This window comes from Echinops telfairi, unplaced genomic scaffold, assembly GCF_000313985.2.
Source record: "Echinops telfairi isolate 266 unplaced genomic scaffold, ASM31398v2 ScPeMD7_7469;HRSCAF=8507_1, whole genome shotgun sequence".
NCBI lineage: Eukaryota > Metazoa > Chordata > Mammalia > Afrosoricida > Tenrecidae > Echinops > Echinops telfairi.
The window spans coordinates 28,215,361-28,227,226 of NW_022111373.1; the positions used below are offsets into that span (position 1 = coordinate 28,215,361).

Here is an 11,866-nt window from a genome sequence, read left to right on the forward strand (position 1 = left end):
ATCCCTTTATTTAGAAACATGCCAGCAAATAACAGAAAAGGAGAGAAAAGGGGAAGGGAAGAAAGGAAAGAAGGTGATTGATAGATTTCTTGTTTGGGCATTGTATTTGATAGAAAGTAATGGTAGGTGAAATTCGTTTGTATGCTTTTAGAGGATAAAATATAGTCTGGCACAGACATTTTCCTAATTTTGGCAACCAAACCCAAACTGAAAATTCCCATTTTGTGTCCCAACAATACACAGGGGAAAGTGGCACTGCATATAGGAAGCACCATGAGAGGTCCTTACTCACCAGGCACACTAGGCACTTCATAAGCATTTCCTGGCTGTCTGAAGACAAGGGGGACCTTCTGCAGGTGCTTTGCTTGTACAACCTTCCTTTAGGGCTGTTATACATCTCTGAGATGATGCAAGTTCTAACAGTAACAGATTGGATCTCTAACACTTCAAAAGGATGGGCTGGAGAGTCAGATGAATTTTATCTAGAAAAAATAAAGTGACCTTGTGCCTTATATCCCCAAGTTCATGGGATAAATTTCATGTAGGCCACAAATCCAAGGAGGATTTCAAGAAGAATATCCGAGAAGTGGGAAGTAGCCCTGGAAGGCAGGCCATGCTCTCAGTGGAAGAGGAAGCTCACCGGGACGTTTAGCTTTGCCTTTTGGATGGAACTGTGCCCAAAGTAGCCCTGAGTATTTTTGGGTTAAAAATGAATACAAGTATTTGTTGGCATGACTTCTTATCACCTAGGAATGAAGGGCTGGGGCAGAAATGCTTAAAACAATGTTGAGGGCTCAAGCAGAAAGCAAATGATGAGGGCAACAAATGTACAAATGTGCTTGACACAATGGATGTAAGTATGGATTATGATAAGTTGTGCGAACCCACAATAAAATGATGGAAAAAGCAAACACAATATTGTTGGTAAAAGGTTTTTACAAGTCCTCAATACAATGCACCCTCCAGTAGCTGGAATCCAACTGAACTGCCTGCCTTTCTGGGTCTCCCACGTCTCCCACCTTTGACAGCATGCAGTCACTATCACTATGTTTCTGAGTTTTCTTTCTCCAACAATTTTCCTTCTTACACAGGTTCCACTTTTGCATGTTTTGCTGTAGATATTTTGAAAAGATTTACTTCTCACTCCAAACTCCACTAGACAATATAGTCAGCTCTCTACATCTTTGGATTCCACACTTGAAACTGCAGTCAACTGCAAATCGAAAACATTCAGGGGTGGGGAAGGTTCCAGAAAGGAAAACTTGATTTTGCCAAGCCAGGCACTACTTTCAATTCACGAGAATGAAGTGATGTGTAGGTAAAATCTGCTGCAGCCTCCCCCCTCTACACAGGTGCTCAGTCTCTCTCCAGAACTCTTTTCCCGAGCTTTGTTCACCTCTTATCTCTATCGGTCACTACTTGTGTCGGGTACATACACCACTTGTGAAAAAAAATGGCTCCTTAAAAGCAATTACATGGTCAAAGCAATTCTCCTGTGGCTAAGAAGGAGTGGGAAGCACTACTTACACAGTATTTACATTTTATTAGGTATTATAAAAAAATCTAAGAGACAATTTAAATATATGGGAGGATGTACTGAGTTAATATGTAAAGATAACACCATTTTATATGAAGGACTTGCACATCCATGGGTTTGATCCCTGGGGAGTGGGGTATGTGTGTGGCTGTGTGTCCTGGAACCAATACCCCCCGGAGATGGAGGGAAATTATATGCTTTGACCTATACTACTTTTAATTTGTAAAATAATTGAGTTTGGAGTAGGGTAGTGAGTTTCTGACTATTAAAAATAAGTTGAAATTAAATAAATCAACATTAACAAATGTGTAACAGTGATAAAATATACGTTTATTTACTTTGTTGAATCAGAAGGGCATAAAAAAATTATTGCTAAAGTCGACATCAGGCAAACAGAAAGGTGCTTCATAGTCCAGTTACCGTGGAGTTTATTTAAACGAAGAGAAAAGGTCACAATGCTTTCATGCAATACATACTCAGTTCTTTAAATAACAATGATGACGAATAGCAGAAGGAGTTAAGGAATGCTGTACTTGTGATCCATACAAAACACCAACATTTTGGGTTGTACATAATTAGGGAAATATCTCAAACACTTTTCAAAATACTGTAATAGCCAATACATAGAGGCATGCCTTTAGGTGGGCAAAGGAATGCAGTTTAGAAAAGGAAAATCAACAACAAAAACTATTCAATTTCTTTAAAATCAGGGAGCAAGAAAAGCAACATTGAATTTCACATACTGATTTTGTACAACTTCTATACAGTACCTTGACTTAAATCCAAGAGCAAAAGTTAAGACTCTTCTCTATTTTTGGTAAACAACTGCATGGTAAACTTGGATGACTTTCCCCCCAGGATTTTACCTGGGAGTAGCCTTTTAATTTTTTTATTTAAAAGAGGGCAGGTTTGGCACTTTTATACTGATGTCACCAATGTTAATATTTCTTGGGATCTCAGGAAGATTCATATTCTTTACAGCTGATACCGCACGGGCTGGAGCTCCTGCTAAGCCAGCCTGTAGATAGAAGCAAATAAAAGGAAAAGAAAATGTCCGACTGAGGCACAGTCATCACAGAACATCTGTAACGGCGGACGATGATAAAAACGTCCACACAATAAGCTTAGAGACCAGATGACAGTTTGAACTGATATGGGATGGTTACTTTGAAATACTAATCTATAAAAAGAAAGCATTTGGCATGTTAAAAAATATAGTGAACACATGCAATGATCAATGTTAACAATGTAAAGATTTATATGCAAAATAACATTTATTACTAAATATGTAAAATATTAAAGTGACAAGAACTATATATTCACTTATATCTTGATCTAAGTAGGAAGCAAATGACAGATTTTTTTGGAGGGGGCTTTTAAAATGACATTATCAATATGTATTGTGAAATAAAAACAAAGTAATAGATATTGCTTGTTTAATTTCTTTATTCTGGGATAACCCCCTAAAATAATAATAAATAACAAAAATTTTAAAACTGTCCTTTTAAAAATCATGGGGTTCTTCCAAATTTCCTAAATCTAGAAAAGTTTCATGACATGTACAAAATATCAGGCTCTTAAATGTAAAAAGAACAGTTCTGCCTAAAATGAAAGTACAAAGGGATCAATGCATTAGTAAAAATATAAAAACTAAAAATAGTTTATCATATAGATACAAGAACATGTGCTCAGTTTACAATGAACAAATTTGGAGGACAAAAAGCATACATGCAAGAGGTAGTAATAAATAAATTCCAAATTCTTTGCTAAGTACCAGCCTGTGTAATACTTAGCTTTCTTCTAACTAGGAAAAATGATAATTTGTAAATACTGAAAGAATGTATAAAAGAAAATGTATATCATTTTTCTTTATTTGCCACATCAACAGCTTTCATACTTCATAGTTTAATTTATAAACCAATCATGTCATCAGTTTGTATTTGGGGTATAAAATAAAGCAAAGTCAACAAGCACATCTGAGCCCAGTGCCATCAATTTGCACAAAACAGGTAGCAAAACAAATCTTCCACATTTTCCATGTAATCAAAAAATACTAGTTTTAAAGTCACTTTTCATAATTTAAGTGTTTTCTCTATGTAACCCTACCTCATTTAGTAATTAAAAATAATAATAATAATAAATCTGTTACCTGAGAAAAATCTTGAATGATACAAAATAGGCCAGTGTAAACTATTTGCTGAATAAAGGATACAAACATTGTTAAGCAATGAAATAAAAGCTGTGAATTATCAAATCAGAATTGGAAGTAATAGAAAAATCAGTATAATGGTATTAATAATAGATATGGTCCACGCAGGCAATGTAAGGGTGATATGGATGAAAACCTCCATAACCCATTATGTGCACTTAGGGTTAAAGAATGCCATTTCTATAGTTTAATGGGGGATAATTATTTTTTATGTAGAATTGAAGATTTGAATGACTTGTTCATTTATACCGTCCTGAAGAAATGCAGTTTGGCTTAATATCCTACTTCCCCCCACTCCCCAAAAGATGTTGGAAATACAACTGAATATTATTTAGTGTTGCATGTATCACATTCAAAAGGGTTTTTAATCTGACCATTTCAACTTCTAACTATGCAAAATTTAGAATACTTTATGATCAAGAAAAGAATCCAGCTTAAACAAGTGTATCTCCTCATAGGCTCCCTTTTAACGAGGAAGTATATTAACTGGCAAGTGAATATAAACTACTTTACAGATATCTTGGAACTTTAATTTTTCCAAGTAAAAGGACTTGGTGATTTTTCTAACTAAAAGACCAATTTACCACAATTTTTATTTCTGAATTTCTAAACAGGGTAACAAATGCATTGGAAGGTATTGATAAAATATGTTAACATAAATATTTTAAAAGTCATTAACTTAATATTGAGAAAGAAATGATTGGATAGAAAGAAAAGGTCAGTATACGTATGTGTGTGTCTTTCTGGATGCCATGCTTTATGTTTATAAATAATAAATATCATGAACAGTTAAACTGAATTTAAGCAAATGATAACAGAAAATGTATCTGGTTAAGTTTCATTACATTAAGCTGTGTCTTTGTGACCAATAGTGTCGACTGTTGGCTGCTAATGAGAATACATAAAATCATTACAGCAATTTATTTAAGTAACATATACGTGCCAAGTTCTTACTATGCAAAACCCAAAGACGTTTCTAAGTATAACAATTTGAAACATAAGCAGCAAACCATAGACATGCAAAGAATGATAACTATTTAGAACACGCGAATGAATTAAGAGAAACAAATTATTTCTCAAGCATGTTCAATACTTTTGTGAGGTATGTCATGAATTTACATGCCAAGAAATTTTAAAAGCTGTCATATGTACTTTAATTAGTTGAAGTAACATTCTAAGAAATCAGGAATCCTAGAGGAATAAAAATCTCAAAAAAACTACAGGAAAAGCTGTTGAAGAATAAATGCTTAAGTGAGCTGTCAATGATATATACTCATATGTTCATACTGGCTTTAAAAAAGACCGCAGTACTCAAGCAGTCAACACCAATCCAGCTATAAAAGAAGTTCCAGTCGCAGTGAAGTGAAGACTGAAACATTTGCATTAACGTTTAAAATGTAAATGAGGTAACTTGCCATGAGGAAATTAGTTCACTAATAGAAGTTTAAAGAAAGTTTTACCTTGGTTTAATTTTAGTTTTGGGGTTGTTTTTGGGGTTTTTTACACCCAGAAAGGTAAACTCAAAGCAACAAGAAAGTTCTACTAACAATTTTTTGAGAACTCAAATTTATAGGTATTATGTTGACCTGACTTAGTATTATGTACAAATTAAAACAAAACAAAGCAAAAGCTACTCCTGACAGAACAACATAGTCCTAAAGACTTCAGATTACAGAGTTGGCATACTGCAGAACTAAACAATGGTTCCTACTGGAGAAATAACTTGTTTCCAACTATGTTATCTTCGAGCACCACCAGGCAGGTAAACTGCAGCGACTGCACTAAGGAAAACAAATGTGTGACTCCCAAGCAGGTAAGGATGCGAACTGGATGGAAGAATGCAGTACAGTCTATAAGCAATGACTGTTTTCTCTCCCATGAGATGAAATGAATTCACAGTTAAGAGAAAGAAAACAAAATGAAGTCTGCAAGTATACCAAAATGAGGCCGAACAGATAGAAGACTTCTACAGACATACTCTTGGAACTTTCAAGCACTTGAATCACAAAGATAGTAATGGATGGATATGATTTGGTTTTTATTTCATTTTTAAATTGCCAGACCCAAAAATAAACAAAATATGTGCAAACCAAACTTAAAAAAAAGCAGCATTAATAAAATATATTTCAAAAAACCTGAGAGCTGCCCCCCTTTTGTTCATGCAATAGGCATCAACTTTCTTGAAGGGAAAAGAAAAGTAATAATGTAGGTCATTATTTTGTCTAGATAAAATACCATTCTACCATCTGAAACTATCTTATTTCAAGCTTGAAATATAAGATGGTAGTTAAAATAATTTGTACTAACTGAAAACCTTTGCCCACCCCCTCCTGCTGAAGTTGCTATATGCATTCATAATTTTGATCTAACAGCAAAGTGTTAAGAACACTAACATTAATAAACACTGTATTAAATGGTTTCAGACTCAAAATCATTAACAAAATAAGGACAGACTCTCAAAGCTCGTCTTTGAACAATACTAATAGTTTCAATATTTAATGTGTGACTGTATGACAGAACAGCGTTCAATCTGGGATTGGGGCATATGGCAGATTTGGTTTTCACTCTGAAGGCAGTGCTTTGATCTTGAAATTTTCAACTATCAGATTAGCAATGCTGATGATCATCAACCAGTGGGAAAGAGCTATAGCATTTGAATGCTTGAAAGGGAAAAATCTTTCAAATTACTAGTCATCTTTTGTATACTGTCTTCTGTAATAGCATTAATTTCACACACAGGACTTGCCTGTATGATATAAATACAGCAGATCAATGGAACTCATGGATTTAATATAATCAGTATTGTTTATTACAAGTGATGCCATGAGTCCTTGCCATTTTTCAAAAAGAACAAAATAACTTGGTAGAACGGCAGAACCAACTTGTTAGTTGACCATACCACAGAAGTTTCTTCTGTATCTGCTGCTTTTATTTTCTACTCTTTGAAAATAGAGATTTGATTTTTTTAAAGCCAAATATTAGTTCCAGTTATGTACGTTAGTATATCTACACGATGATTTTTTTTTTCTCAACAACAGACTCCCCCAATCAAATAACACGCCGTCCAGTTGAGTCAGACTTATAGGGATAGCTTCATCTGTCTCCCATGGAGTGGCTAGTGGGTTTGAATCACTGATACTGAGGTGAGTTTATCTGGCAGCACCACCAGGGTTACTTTAGATAATAGAAGTGCAACATAAAGATTGGCCCATAGAAATGGGCAGTGATTTGGATCAATGAGGTGAATAATAAGTCCACAGTGTATTTTCTATGTCAAAGGCAAGTACCAATATTGGTACTCCAGGTTCATGATATGGCATATAAGCTCATATCAGGAAAAGAGATTATAAAACCACCTCTGTACTACTGCTTCTCGTATACATCTAGAGGACAGTAAGTTAGTAGCTAAAAGAATCCATGCCAAATTCTCACTTAATTTTCACTGATTAAGATTGGGAATTTACCTTGTTTATAGATTTTGTTAGCTGCTGTTGAGCATTTAGTCAGCCTCCCGACTCATGAAGGCCTCATTAGCAGTGTGTTGGGGCAGTTGTGATCTGGAAGGCTTTCAGTAAGAGTTTTCGGAAGTAGATCAGCAGGACTTTCTCCCTCCGCTGAACTAGCAGGGAAGCTCCAGAGAAAGCTGTTGAGCAGCACAGCCACTTGGGACGCCTCCAGTGACAGGTGATGGCAGTGCTGTCTGTGCATGGGCCGGGAATGGAACTGAGGCCTCGGCTATCTAAAGTGAGAATTCTACCACTACACCATGAGTGCCCCTTTGCTAAGTGTGTAAAAATGCCTAGGGTTTACAATGCAATATTTTTAATGAGCTGATTATGAAATGTTTAAATGTGAGGCAATGTACTTATTTAACTTAAGTTTTAAAACATTTAATTCAGGTTTTAGAATATTTCAAATTATTTGTTGGCCAAGTGTAATATGCACCTGCTAGTCAAAACTTTAAAGATAATTCTGTTAAGACTTTGGAACTGAAAACCATTTGGGAAGAAAAAAAAACAACAACACCCTTTAACATGTCAACTATTATAAGTTTTCACTACTTGCTACATTGTATGCACACTGTAAAGTTTCAGCTTTTTAATCTTTTAATTCATAGCTTACAAAACTCAGCAGGTAATTTTATGTTAAAATCCTGACTTAGAGTTGAGGGGGGAAAAAAGAAAAGGAAATTCCTGTGAGAGCTAAGATCGGCTCTGCTGTAAAATGCTCAAACTCTTAAGTTATTATACACAAGGTAAATCGTCACTTCTACAAATGTGATTTGTCAGTTAAATGACAATGTTTTTAAAAAATGAAACTTTTATTTACAATGCAGGCAGACAAAACAGAACAAACATGACATCAATGATATACTAGTAAAACACACCAAGTCCAATAAAAGATGAGGAAACTACAAGGAGGAACTAGAATGGAAAGTAGGCTACAGGGACTATATGGGTTCATTAACACAAAGAATTTTTGAGTCTGGCCTAAATAATTAATTGTCTTTGACGTCATTTTGCTTTCCCTTTGTTAAAGCATTTTTTTTTTCTCAAAGTCAGCAATACCTTGTCTACCTGTCCTGTCTGGGAGACTGAAAGATAAAGGTCTGTAAAAGAGAAGAACGGAAAGAGCTAGAAAGATCAGGAGGTTCGGAAAAAGAGGACTGACTTTTAAAAAGTAGTGACTATGTTCAGACTCATTTACCCATCTTAAAAATAACACAAAATACATGAAAGCTATTAAGTCTCCCCAACACCCCCACTCTACCCCCCGCCCCCCCGCAAAGGAGCCCTTTCAGTTGGCAGATTTGTGGGTATTTCTTACACTTTCCTGAGCCCTACCAACCTCCAAGCTTAACCCTTTTCCGTCCTCGAGTCCAACTGTTTCTTTCAAAGCAGAACAGATACAAATGCATCAGTGCATAGCTTTGTTTCTCCTCGTACTAAGAATCTGGGAGCTTTGCTTGTGCTCACCTATGTACTGGGAATGAAACTGGTTCGCTATCATCTATCATGAGCAATTTACTATCTTTACGACAAAATAAAATCTGTAATTTCTGAAAAAAATTACATTGTACCTTAGTGGTACCCAGGTTGATTTTTAAAACATAAATACTGTTCCTAAAACATACTTATATGAATTAAAGTTATAATGATCAACTACTACATTCTGGACCTTTCATGGGAAGTTTTGGCTTATATAATAACATTTTAACTGAAATTTTGTAAGAACCAGATTAACTAAACCTTGCATATTGTTCTGAAATAATTTTGCATTATTCTGCAGTCATATGTATCTGTTAGATCTAACCAGTTAAAGGAACCCATACTAAATGGGTTCTATAAAGCTGAAGGCCTTCCAAGCATACTTCAAATATACATAAACTGCTCAATTAAAAAAATGAGCATAATTTCAACATGATTTCTTAAAATATGATCAAGCCTACCTGCTGTATTGTGATTCAAAATCCTATTTAATAACTTAAATTTTAGCACATTACATGCACAAAAATGTGATAAATGCAAAATGCTGTGGTTTATCTCAAATGAAAAGGATTCAAATTATACTTTCTGTACAGGGCAAAAAGAAAAACCAATCTGGGAGCAGATAAAGATGATCAATGGATGAGTAATATATCAGTACTGTAAACTACTTTTAATGGCACTGTTTATGTGAAAGGATTTTTTAAAAAACTTTTTAAAAAGTAATTTTCATATAGTTAATAGTATTCTTATAACTGCTGTAATCCAAATGTAAATTCCACATCTTACTGCTCTTTATAGGTAACAAAAACTGCCTCAGTAAACTTTTATTGAACAATCAAAAGGTAGACTCTATATTATGCAATTACTATAGATCCTTCATAACTTTGCCAATATATGTATCACACTAAGGAGCAAAAGAAAAGATAAAAAGGACACCACTGATGAAATGAGCTAGTACCTTGCAATTTCAAAATTCCAGACAATAATATTTTTACATATGATTTCACAGAATTCACAATTTTATCACACATCTATTCATTTTACATTGATTATTAGTAAGTTAAGTCACAATTTGTCCCTTAGCATTTAAAACCTATAGCCACACACTTGTGTAAAGTTATGTTAAGCTTATATATTTAAGTTATTCATCTTAAAACTTTAAAAACCATAGGGTTTATAATAAATCTTTTATTACTTTAACACATTACAAAGCAATGATATGAAAATAATACATTACAAATATTGGAACCCTTTTCCGTATCCTGAAACAAAAGTTTTTCTATTAGCCTATTTTGTTTTCTCCACTTAACACTGGCAACAGACACATACACATATAGAGAGAGAAGAGAGTTTTTCCTTTTAAGTTATAATTTTAAGTTTATCTTCACCATCACGTGTCTCCTTTTAAGGAGTCAATAGGAATGACAGATGGAAGACATGCAGGACTAATTTAATTTTTTTTTAAATGAGAAATTTTTATATAAAGTTTTAACTGTTACTAAGCCTTATATTTTTAATTTATTCATCATCCTGTGTTTCATTCAACCCAAATGAGTATTAGCATGTGCTCAAAATGATCTTTTAAAATGTCAGCAAGATACAAATTCCTCAGAACTCACTTGTAGTAGGTTAATGCTGATGTTATTTAGTACTAGGCTCTTTTATATTAATATTTACTTTAAACAACCAAATACCTGCATCTAACATTATACTAAATTATACTAAACATTATATATAAGATTCATCCTTCCAATCTAAGTTATGACTATAAATTCCAAAGATGAGAAGTATACTCAAGCTAGTATTGAATGGGACACTAAGACTATCTACCTTTCTAAACCTGTACTTTGGTAATAGAAAACCAACAAAATAATGTGAAATTGAATGACTCAGCTACAGCACCTGTTACTGATATTCAACCATTCTGGAGGGCCCAGTCTCTACACTTCTAAAGGGTTTTAACTCAATGCTTAAGCGCTAATTGGTTGGGTCATTTACCAATTTAAGTTTCAATATAACAACACAAAAATATAACAGTCAAATATAATCAAATTAACCAAATCTTCCAAATATAGAATTCAATAAAAGTCATGAAGAGTATAAAATGTGAGTTCACTAACTTTGTCAATGACCTTTCCATATAAATGGAAGCAGTGAAATTCTGTTTTCAAGGTTGTACTTACTAGCTAAGCACCTATAATAGCATTACTTCCTGATACGAATGTCATCTTTCCAGAAATAGCTTTGTAACACTAAATTTCTATATCCTGAAAATATTACTTCTAGGATTTCCATGATAATTATCGACTAAAGCATTTTATCAGCAAATATGGTCTTCATTATTCAAATACACTTTTTTAAAAGAAATAAAAATTTGGGTTTATACTTATTATCCAAGAAAATTAGGGCTGTGCCTAAAAGACGAATACACAAAACTATCAAGTAGAGATTCATTACCAATTCCTAACATTTTGCATACTAAAATGTGTAAACTCCATTTCCCTACAACAGAATAAGCCTATCGGCTGTACCTTAAGGTGATGCTGAGGGACAAACAGTGAACGCTACAAAATGACGCATAATTTATGATCATGTTTGAAATCCTCACTAACTAGAGCACTTTTCACTCTTACCTCAGATTTCTCCAGTTTATTTTGTGCATCAATTTGTGTAACAATCTCATTCATGTTGGTCTCCAATACCATTCCCCCCATCACCATTTCTGCAAGAATATTGTGAACCTAAAAAAAAAACAATGCATAACCATAAAACAATGACAGCATTTTCATGATTCTAATAGTTTTTGCTTCGAATACTGCTGTCCATTTTATCAATATGCTCTGTGCAAATGATAGGGCAAAAGCTTGTAATCTAGTGTAAGCAGTTATACAACTTCTTTAAGACTTAGTTTTGTTTTGTTTTTAATCATTTTATTAGGCTCATACAACTCTTTATCATAATCCATACATACATCAATTGTGTAAAGCATATTTGTATATTCATTGTCCTCATCATTCCCAAAACATCTGCTCTTCTATTAAGCCCCTGGCATCAGCTCCTCGTTTTGCCCCCTCAGTCATGAATCCTTGAAAATTAATAAATTATTATTTTGTCATATCTTACACTGTCCGA

At 34.0% G+C, this 11,866-nt stretch overlaps 1 protein-coding gene across 1 annotated transcript in view; it reads right to left on the reverse strand.

The window, feature by feature from the left end:
* Positions 1–1,846: 1,846 nt before the first annotated feature.
* Positions 1,847–11,866, reverse strand: part of AP3S1 (adaptor related protein complex 3 subunit sigma 1) — a 71,371-nt gene continuing 61,351 nt past the window's right edge. The window contains exons 5-7 of the mRNA XM_045285057.1: positions 11,368–11,475; positions 3,687–3,734; positions 1,847–2,555 (exon numbers count right to left, since the gene is read on the reverse strand). Coding sequence (XP_045140992.1) covers positions 2,427–2,555; positions 3,687–3,734; positions 11,368–11,475 — 285 coding nt within the window. The 3' untranslated portion in view covers positions 1,847–2,426. The remainder of the gene's footprint in view (positions 2,556–3,686; positions 3,735–11,367; positions 11,476–11,866) is intronic.